Source organism: Pteropus vampyrus, unplaced genomic scaffold, assembly GCF_000151845.1.
Source record: "Pteropus vampyrus isolate Shadow unplaced genomic scaffold, Pvam_2.0 Scaffold262, whole genome shotgun sequence".
NCBI classification, from domain to species: Eukaryota; Metazoa; Chordata; class Mammalia; order Chiroptera; family Pteropodidae; genus Pteropus; species Pteropus vampyrus.
The window spans coordinates 268,579-280,217 of NW_011889043.1; the positions used below are offsets into that span (position 1 = coordinate 268,579).

At 33.1% G+C, this 11,639-nt stretch overlaps 1 protein-coding gene across 2 annotated transcripts in view; it reads left to right on the top strand.

The window, feature by feature from the left end:
* Nucleotides 1-11,639, top strand: part of AP3B1 (adaptor related protein complex 3 beta 1 subunit) — a 219,935-nt gene that overhangs the window by 158,502 nt on the left and 49,794 nt on the right. The window contains exon 23 of one of the 2 annotated variants that reach the window (XM_023520419.1): nt 994-1,168. The exons of the other annotated variant lie outside the window; for it this stretch is intronic. Coding sequence (XP_023376187.1) covers nt 994-1,023 — 30 coding nt within the window. The 3' untranslated portion in view covers nt 1,024-1,168. Of the gene's footprint in view, nt 1-993; nt 1,169-11,639 lie in introns of those variants that run through there. 2 annotated transcript variants of the gene reach the window in all.

The following is an 11,639-nucleotide window of genomic DNA, read 5'->3' on the forward strand; positions in this document are numbered from 1 at the left end:
AGCTCAGGTAGCTGGAATAGATTTGGTGTATCCTTGGTTTCCAGGGATGACAGTGCACTGCGGGGCACATAATTGGTACTCTGAATTGCCGGGGAACGTAGAGCTGCTTCTGCCAGAAGTGGGAAAGAGGAATACCTAGTTCTTGTAGATTATTACCCCAAATTATCCCCTTCAAAACAAATGTGATATCAAGGCCATGCAATGAAATGCTCAAAAGAGCTTCATGCATTTCTGTTCAGCTTTGGTCAGCTCACTTAGAAAGTATAGGTGAAAACTATTACATTTATAATGTTGTAAGTTGTAGAATACAGTTATCTGTTAACTATTCAGAAATGAGTAAAAACAGTCTTGGGATTTTAGTTTGCCCTTCTTATCACTAAAAGGGAAGGCACATTAAAAGAGATGGGGGAAAGCCGTGAAAAATAAGCACTTAAGTCTTTCATCTATTTAAGTAATAAATATTTATTGAGCATTTGTGGTAGGCCATAAAGAGAAAGTGGTAATCAAAAAAATCTATAGTGAAACAGTTGATCCTTGAGGGGATGGAAGCCCCTAAAAACTTGGGAGTCAGTAAGGTAGTGGATAAGTAACTTGAGCTCTGAGATCGGGTCACCGAGGTGCAAATCCCTACTTTGCCACTTACTAGCTGTGTGACCCTGGGTAAATTGGTAAGTAACTTTTCTGCACCTCAGATTCCCAAGAAGATAGTATCTACCTCACAGGATTGTTGCGAGATTAATAGGATGATAAATGTAAGGCTCTTAGAACAGTGACTGGCACATGGTCATCAATCAATAAATATTAACTAATATTTTTGAAAGTGCTATGATATGTGATAATGGACCTTGAGTAGACTCTCATACTTTATTAGCTCTAAGAAGAATGCAGTTGAGATTAGAAAAGCTTGTAGTAAATTTTTATTCATCACAAAGTAATTGAAGGACTAACCTTTTTATACAAAGGCAAATATTTATTGGGATGGTCTCTTCAAAGGAAAAGAGAAGCACTCCATCGAAAGAGTGAGCAAAAAAGGACTGATTCGTCCAAAGAGTGAGCAAAAAAGGACTGCCCGACAATGTGGCCGAATGGAACAGGATCACAACACTCATCCCCAAAAGTTAAACTAATCAAACAAATAGTAGCAATAAGAATGGCAACCAGAAATCCACCAGCAACAATCAAGGAAAGAAGTAGAACTTGAAACAAAGAAAAAGGTGCACTTTGAAAAGGTGAACCTGTACAAATAAACCAAGTGTTCTGGTGCAGAATGGCATTGCTCTTAATCTTACCTCCAGCCCTCAAAACAATATTTAGGAAAGCGAGCCCACCAAACTAAGTTTTCTCATTATATGTATGAATTTAGAAAGACGTGGTTGGACTAAAGACATCAGAGGAAAAATTAAAGAAAAACTCTTAAAATTATAACACTCATATAATGGTTTGGGACCTCAACAAATATAGGAGACTTTTGGATCCTGAAATGCAATTCATAGATAAGAGGACATCCATAATTTTAAAATCAACATGTTGCCCTGATTTTGTAGAAAGAAGAAATAAAAGTAATTTATAATAAGTAATAGTTACATTGATATATAAATGCTTGACCGTGACTACACTAGAAATGTAATGAAGAATTTGAATGATGTTGGTACTCATATGTAAAACCATCATGAATGTGGCAGCTATAAATGCAGACTGATATAGGTGGATTTTAATGTTGCCATCAGTAACATCAATTTCCAAAACATTGCACAGTTCTGAGTGTCACATTTCTGGAAAACTGAGTATATTAAAACCTTGCAAAAAAAAAAAATTCCTTTGTACTTATATGTAAAGAGTTCTAGAATTAGGCAATTTTAAACAAGTTTTCATCTCATGAATGTCCAACAAGACAATCAAAAGTTGTGAGGAATGTGGTATAATCTTTATTATGTGAATCTGCCCTTTTCATTGCAGGGCATGTGTCATCCCTGGCCTTGCCACTTAAAGCTGGGAACATCCTTTAATGTCCCTTTTCCCAGTCATGTGTCAACTGCAAACATTTAAAGCAGTATAATGTAGCAGTTAAAAGCACAGACTCCTGAGCCAGACTGACTGAGTTCAAATCAGAGCTCTGCCACTTTACCAAATGAGTGACCTTGGGCAAGTCAACTCACCTCTTGGTGTCTCAGAAGTTTTCATCTGTAAAATAAACATAATTCTGTTACCTATCTCATAGAGTTGCTGCTTATATTAAATTCCTTAACATATATGAAATGCTTATAAAGTACCTGATACATATTAAGCACTAAGTACTTCCTCTTATTATTTTTCATTAATACATTATCATTACATTTATCATCATTTGTAAAGGAAAGAAATTGTGAGCCAAGGAAATTGTTATCTTTATAAAGGCTAAACATAGATTTTCTCAAAGATAAAAATAATTGTAAGTTCATCTTTAAAGATGAAAAGGGGGTGGGAACATTGCTCGTTATTGAAACCAGTTAAAGGATGATTCAAAGTAATTGGAATTAAGTATAAATGATAAATAAAAATAATATAAGAAACCAAATCTAGTAGGTAGGGAGAAGAAAGGATAAGGGGATTCACATTAATGTTTCATTTTTCATTAATAGGAAAGGAATCAGTAATACACAAAATTGAAACATCTTTTGCTTTTGTTTTTAATGAGATTTAAATCTCTTAACGGTTTGTATATACTCAACGAATGATTATCTGAAGTTTTAGAGGTTTGTTTTTTGTTTTAGTTTTATTTCTTTTTCTTCAATTAACGTAAGATTATCATCCCATTCAATAGGATAACTTGTCTGTTTTCTCTGTATGTCTGTCTATCCATCCGAGCTTATAGAGATGTTAACCATTGTTAACAGCAGTTATTTTAAGCGATATCATTTCCAGATAATTTGTGGCTTTTGTTTTTTACTTTTCTGTCATGTTTAAGTGTTTTATGATAAATACTAATTAACTTTTTTTAAAAAATAAAATTATTACTATAAAAAATGGGCAGAAATACAAAAACAGGCAAAATTAACTTACGGTATTAGATGTCAGAAGAATAATTACCCTTAGAAAAATTAGTGATTGGAAGGAAATGCAAGAGGAGCTTCTGGGGTGCTGATAGTGTTCTGTTTCTTCATCTAGATGCTAGTACATTCAGTTTATGAAAAAAAAATTGAGCTTTGCACTTAAGATATGTTTATTTTTCTGTATGTATATTGCGCTTCAATAAAACATTTTTAAATGGACAAAAAAATAAAAACATTACTGTTAAAAGGAAATATGGATAATAGATACATGAAAAAAACGTTCAGTAGTAGTAATGAATAAATACACATTTAAAGAATCATTTTCTCCATGACATTGTCAAAAATTACAAAAACCAATGTGCCTTGTTGGTGAGGGATGCAATGAAACAGGAATTATATACTGCTCCACTGATGAAAGTATAAATTAGTACATCATTCTCGATGGCAATTTGGCCATCTATATAAAGAGTCATCAAAAGATGTATACTCTTTGACCCAGTAATCTCATGTCTAGATTTTTCTTCTAAGGAAATAATTAGAAATACAAAGATTTATGTGTACGATTGTCTATAACCTCAATGTCTAGTGATAGAATGATGGTTGCATAAACTGCGGCAAAATCAAAGTAAAAGATTTTTATTAAATAATTTAATGAGATGAGAAAATTTTATAAGACGTAAAGTGATAAAAAGAATACAAAATATTACATTTATTATCTCAATTTTGTAAAATTGTACATTCATACTGTTTTTAAATATAGGGAAAGAGTAGAAGAAAATGAATTATAATGTTTTCATAGGTTTTCTGAATGATGAGATTATGGATGATTTATATTTTTCAGTATTTTCCAGAGTGTTTCTAATCAAAGTGTAATATGCCTGTTACCAAAAAACAATTATTTTTTAATAGAAACGGAAAACTTGTGCATGCATGACTAAGATACCTTGTTATTGATATCTAACGTCCAAGTCTGTCTTTCTGAATCACCACTACTAATTAGTTGGGTGATAGGAGCAAGTCATTTATTTTTCTCAACTCTAAAATGATGGCAAGATAGAGCTCCATGTTTCCTTCTTATTCTAATATTCCGGGAATCTGTGAACCTAAGGTGGAATTTCATCACAATGAAAATAGTTACGATAGGATGATTTGAATAAGTTTGTGGAAATAAATAGGTGACACATGTTTTAGCTAATATGATAACTTCCTAGTCCATAGATGATTTTTATTCATTTTGGTGGATTATTTAATGTATATACACACTGCTGTATTTGTTGCAGTCTTACATAAGACTAATGGCAATTGAACAACAGATGGCTAAAAATAAACATTTTAGTTTCTTCTGTAGTATTTCATTGAACAAACTTTAAATTTTTTAGTGAATTGCTAGTGAATTTTTTTTACTAGGTTATTGTAAGGCTAAGAGTTTCTAAATTATTATACATCAAATCCCGAGAACTCGGAAATAGAATATTAGGTTTCTACAGGAGATGAGAAAAGAGGATGGGGCGGGGGTGGGGGGGTCAGGAGGAGAGAATTTGCATATAAGAATAAATGTGAAATAAATTGTTTACCTCTGATACTAGAAATGTTGTAGTGAAACAGTCTTTTCTGCTTTAGGTGAGTTTTTGTATATTTTGGTTACAAAACTAAGTGAATTCAGCAATTAAAGTTATCTCTGTAAACGGTTTTAATCTATTTTTGCTGATAACCATCAGCATGAAATCTTTTCATTGCAATTTTTGTTTCATCTCAAACTAGTTATATAAGACAGTTTATTAATTTGTTTACTTAATATTTAAGATTTTTGTTTCTATGGGAAAAAGTGACTTCTGAGTTCTGACCTTATAACTTTATGAGGTTCCCAAGGCAATCCTCCAAATATAGATACCCATAATGACAGTATAATGCCTGTGGTTTTTTAGCACCTAACCACAGGTCAGAAAGTTTCTGTAGGAATATACTTGTAGAGCTCCAATTAAAAATACCAAAATTCGTTTAGAAAGACAGGGTGACATTTAGGAAATGCATTGAATTTAAAGTCCAGAGACCTGATTTCTACTCTTGGCTCTTGGCTAAGCTACTCATTATCATTATAACTATGGGCAGTTCTTTGACTTGAATTTGTAAGATGGAGATATTTTCCCTAATTGCGTTTTCATGAGAAGCAAATGAAATAATGGACCTGAAATTGTTTGAATTCTGTCCTATGGCTTGTGGAGTGAGAAGATATAATTCTAGGAAACATTTTGCTTTAAGAGGCAACAAAGGAAAAGGCCAAGTAAAATGAGTCCAAAAAAAAAAAAAATGAATCATTTTGTAGAGCATGACATCAAGAAACTCACAATTTAAGGCCGGAAATAGAGGAATCATTACATTGTAGTAATGCTATACTAGAGGCAGAAATCTACCAGATGCTACTAAGGATAAAGATCTCTTAGAGAAGAATTTACATGTGTGACCTTGAAACTGAATCTTGAAGAGTAGTTAGAGTTTGTCTAGGTGGCTGGAGTAGAACAGGAATGATATCACTGATAGAGGAAATAGTGTATGCCAAAGCTTGAGGTGTGGATGAACTTGGAGAATTGGAGAAGTAGTAGTTCAGTGTGGCTATAGTATAGCACATATAAGTTGAAATAACCAAGTCTGATGCTGGAAAAGTATGTTGGTGACAGACATACTGTCGTGGGAAAATTGTAGTAATGATTTCTTAACTCATTGCTTTCCAAACTTTTCATGGTATATTACATATAGAAAAGTGATAATTTTTGTAGTATACTCTTGGGTAAACAGAGAATGCTGCAGTAGGTGGGAGGCACCCAGCCCAAGCGCTCCAGCCACCACAGGCCCTCCCCCACCTCACCCCGACTAGCGCTAATGGCAGGGACAACAGCACAGCACACCTCTAACCCATTTGTAGCACATTAGTGAGGAAGCACTAACTTAACTGCCATAATAGCACAGATTTGAACTGCATGAATCACAGTCCCTAAGTGGAATTTAATTTCGAAGGGTGTAGGAAGGTTCATTATGAAAAGTGATCATTATAGAATATAGAGGTAGTACATAGTACATTGAGGAATAGTAAGTAATTCCAAGAACAGTCCATAAAAAACAAAGCCAGAGCTGCAAAAAGAAAGGCCCAGTTAGGTATAATATGCTACTTTGGAGTTACCCAAACTCTTTGTTAAGGACACAGTCCTCTGGACTGGTTAAGTCAGCCTAAAATTAAGGACAATTGCAAGTTTAGGAGTTTCCTAAAACTACCCTCAAGTTTGACAAATCACTAGAACAACTCACAGAACTCAGGAAAGCATGATATTCAGGATTACAGTTTTGTTATAGCAATAGGATACAGATTAGAACCAACCAAAGGAAGAGAATTACAGGAGACTCTGGGCGGGTTCCAGATTCAGAACTTCCAGGTTACCCTACTGACATCAAAATATGGCAGTATGCATGGAGTATTGCCAACCAGGGAAGCTCACCAAACTTCTGGAGTTTTTATTGGGGCTTTATTGATGGAGTGATTACCACATGGTTGAACTCAGTCTCCAGCCCTCTCCTCCAGATCAGGTTGATATCAGTGGTCCAAAGCACTAAGCCACCAATCATATGGTTCGTCTTTCTGATGTGTCCCGTTCCCATCCCGAGTTATCTGCTTAGCATTCGCTATCTAGGGGCCCAGCATGAATCACTTCACTGCCATAAACTACCAGGTATGGTTCCCCTAGGGGCCCACTTAAATTACAAAGACACTGCCATCACTGGAGAACCTCTCACTGAGGTTACCTCTCAAGAACTAGGACAAAGTCCAGCTTTCTCTTTGAGACCAAATTTCTTACTATACATATGCCAATTAAGTGTTTTATTCATTCAAAAAATATTTATTCAGGCCAGAATATGAGACAGTTGCCAGAGATACAGTGATGAACTAGATGAGCAAGGTTCCTGCCCTCAGGGAGTTTACAGATAAATAGGAACATAAAAATTGCCTCAAGGGTAATTACCGCATATTAAGTACTTTCATTTTTACCCATTTGGGAATTGCTGTGGGTGTAAGTTGTCACTATTTGTTATTTTTCTAATTATGTAAATAAACACTACTATTTTATATTGGCTAAACTCACAGTCCCTCCTATTTCCCTCTATACTGTTATAGCTTAAAATCTAACAAGAGTCAGTTTTTACATTTAGTAGAGTTTAAAATTTGATTCCGGACTACTTTTCCTCTCTCACAAGAAGAAGAAGTGTGTAATTTTGACAGTCTGCAATTCACTGTCTGCTTTCCTTGATTTGGCACTCTGGAGCATCACTTCATCGCTCGATGAAGGAGTGAAGAGTAGAGACAGTGGAACCGGCAGCCTTAAACTAAGGTCTGTGCACGTTGGTATGGAATTTCCTATAACCAGCAAAAGGTAGCATTTAGTATGACCAAGAACCCATGTAATGAAGACCCTCCACCCCCTCAAGGTGTTGCAGGCGGAAAGGTGGGAAGAGGAATCTCATAATAAACTTGACTTTGGGTAGGCAGAGTGAAGCAAAGAAAAGGCATTTTTTAAATACACAAACCAAATTTAGCATCTGAAGTTAGTGTTTATCATTAGTGCTGTCAAATTCCTTATCTAAGGAATATAGAAAAATGCCTGGCAACTAATGAAGTTACAACTGCCCATGGTTAGGAATGAGGTGCTGACCCTGTTTGTTTTATAGGAAATTATTTGGAAAATAAAGAGTATCTGTCAGACCTGCTTTCAGTATGGAGGTTACTCTGTTAGTTTTAAAACAATATGAAGAGAAAACCATAATTCATGAAGCAGAATCTGAGTCACTTTGAAATTTACTAAACAGTATTTGGAATTATTGGGATAACTGTGGATCAGAATGATTATAGTTGTAATTGATTTATATTTCTTTTAAGTAGACTTTTAAGTAAATTTCTCTTTCTCCTTCCCTCTTCTCCCTTCCTCCCTCTCATTTATACTAGGCCAGAGCATTTTAGTTTTGTTTTCCAGTCCACTTGCCTTATACTGCCAGAGTGCCAGCTTTCTTCTAGTTTGTCTTTAAAGACAGATTGCTTCGAAGGGAGTCTTTGTTGAACATAAGCGTTTACTAGGTCATGTGCCAGACATTCGTTGATTATGCAGTCTCATTCCCAAAAGAAATAATACATCTGTAATAAAGTTTGTTTTGTAATATGGTAAAAGAACTGTCTTTTAAATTATATATATATATGTATAAATTATATGTATAATTTATAAAATATATATAATTATATATGTATATTTTTTACACCTTACTTTAAGAACTTAAAGTATATTCAAGCCCCAGGCTAAGAGACAAGGCTAGCTAAGATCAAATTCCTTTGAGTTTAGAGGAGGAAGAAATTATAAGTCAAAATTAAAAATAATTTTGTCATTTTAAATTTGGGAAAAATCCTTTATTTGTTCTGATGAAAATGTCAGTAGTCATGGAACTGTGGTAAAAATAATGAAAAATCACTGGCCTGGGTCTGCTTAAATTGAAAACATTTTTTTAATTAAAGTTTGACAGTATTTTGTGCTTCTATTGCCTAGCCATGTCCCATCTTTTATTCAGTTCTCATCTGAGTATGAGTTGCTTTAATTTTTAAATTAAACTTTAAAGTGTGCCATACTACTGCTTCATCTCTATCTCTGTACTACTTCAGAGGTCTCATAATTAATAACAGCATTATCATCACTTCCTTCCCAAGATTATTAAAAGGAGCTACTTTTTAAAAAGAGATTGTTGTTCATTTTTAGTTGCATTGATTTTATTGCAAAATAGTTTTATTTGATTTAAACAAATATATGCCTAAGTCCTGACTGATGGATAACACTGATAATGCTTTTTTGACATTGTAATAAAAATCTCCATCATGAAGAACCCACTTTGTGATATGCTAGTTTGAGTTATTAATGAACTAGTAATTATTACCACACACAAAAAAAGTTACTCACCAAAACAAAGAAAATATGTATATAACTCTACAAGAAATTGAAAGATTAAAGAAGAGATGACAAAGAAAGCCTTGGGCTTTCTACTTTGTGGTGAATAGTTCCTTTTGCTTGCTATGGATTCACTCTTTATAGAGCCTAATTCACTGAATATCTACTGACTTCTTTCCCAAGATTATGGTTTTTAGCTTGTTTATTATAATTAAATGTACTATAATAGGAAAAAGAGGTTTTTAAAATATAATTTGTTTATAAAAGATTTACTCTTTACTGGCAGTTTTATTTTACATATCCAAATTCAATTGAATTTTTTGTTACTATCAACTACTATATTTCAAATTATGTTACTTGTGAATTGTAATATTTACAATGATAAATTCATTTTTTAAGCTTTACGATATCTTAGATTATTATGCATTGACCAATCAGGTATTATTGTTTAATCATATATCAGCCAAGGTACCTTTGTTCTGTTACCTTTGTTCTGTTACCTTTGTTCCTATTGAAAAAGACTTACCAAAAATTTTCTGAACATAAGGCAGGGAATAGTATGGAAAATTGATAAGTATTATTTTAATGGTATTAAATCTTTTGACACAAGAAACCTGACCTAACCATAGAAAATATTGTTGTGATATTTATAAAACTTTGTTCCTCTTCAAAGGAAAAGAAAATGAAATTTACCTGTAGAGCACGACTAACATTAAGAAATTAATTTATTACCAGAGAGAGAGCATGGAGTAAAAATAGATAAGTACAGTATAAGACCCTAATATCAAAGAAAAGTAAAAGCCACTTATCTTAGAATATATCAGACACACTATTATCTAAATCATTCAGGAATGTAGACAGCTTTTATAGGCCTATCAATAAGGGTTATTTTTAAAATTTGCAGTCGTTCCAAATTACCGAATATATAAATATCTCCCCCATATGTTAAATTAATACCAAAGATCTACTGTACACTTCTGCTCTGAAAAAAAAAAAAAAACAAAATTTCAGTAAGTCCTGCTTTAAAATGCATAATTTAGATTGAGAGAGAACCAACTGAATGTGTGTATCTTGTTTGAATCTTGATTCAATCAAACCAACTCTAAAAAGACATATATGATAGGGAAATATGAACACTGAATATATTTTACATGAAATTATAGGGAATTATTTTTTCTTTCAGATGTGATAATAGTATTGTAAGTTTTCTTTAAAAGTCTTTATCTCTTAGATATATAAACCAAAATATTTGCTGACAAAATTCTATCATATCTGCACTTTGCTTTTAAATAATTCAGAAGTAAAAGATTAGATTAAACAAGATTGGAGAAATGTTGATACTTTTTGAAACTTGGTAAATACCTAGTTGTTCATTATATTACTCTTCTGCTTTTTTGTACATTTGAAATTTTCATAATATGATTTTTAAAATAAATAATTTTAGAAACTCATTTATCTTTTTATTGAAGCTTTGATGTCCATGGCACATAGAATATGTGACCTGACAAAGTTATCTTGTAAATTTAAACCAGTACACCAAAATTTGAGTTCAGTTCAGATTGTAATCTGTAAAGTTAGAAGACTATAATAGATTGTTTCTGAGGTCCCTCCCAATTCTAAATTTCTAGAAATTTATGGGAAATTAAGTGAAGAGTTGCCAGGTTACTTCAGTAAACATCACAGCATTACAGAAAGATGTCTTAATCTCTTATATTAGAGGTATATCACAGTTCTAATGAGACTTAGGCTCTTGAGTCCTGTAAGTTAGGACAGGACCTTTTTGTTGGTCTTTCTGTTCTCAGTGCTTGATACATAGTTAGGCACTCATCAAAAGTGTGTTAAATGAATGAAATTAATCTTTCTCTCTTTTTCATCTTTATCATTATAGACTCTATTCCCACCGGTTTCAGTTTAAAGGGTTGTCTGTATATGTTAGTGTAGTACATCACAGAGAATTACTGCTATCAAGCACATATCTAAAAAGTACTTGTGCACTCACACATTCCTTTTATATCTGAACACGTAATATTTAAGACAGGAAAATGGAGAATGAGTTACCGCTTTAATTGTTTGACTAAATATATCGTAATAACCCATTCTTTATATTTCTTAAATGCTGAGGAACTAAAAATATCATTTTTATTTTTATTTTCCTGTCAATAGAGCAGATCTCCTAAAAATTTAAAGCACATCTTTCTAAGGTAACATTTACCTCCTCACATCTCTAGCAGCTATCAGACATGACATGGGACATATTCATTGACCCTAAAAATTTTCATCAGAATCATGCACTGAAAGGGGGCAGCCCCAGCCAGACAAGAGGCTCATTTCAATTTTAACGGCTATAATTAAAGGTTAATTCAGGATTAACGAGGAAAGTACAAATGATAGGCAATCAGCAGCCTTTATAATACAAGATTAGAACAATGCAATTACAATAAGAATTGGAAAAAATCAACTTCCAGAAAGGATCCTTTAATGAATGAATTAAATTGTGATCTCTAAACATGAATATAGACAATAACACTTCTTACGGAATCTTTAAGTTGATATTGTATAACTAAGCATATTATGTCAGATGTAGAAATGATGGTTAATACTTAAAACTTTTTCATTATGAAGTTGTCAAAAGTACACCTGT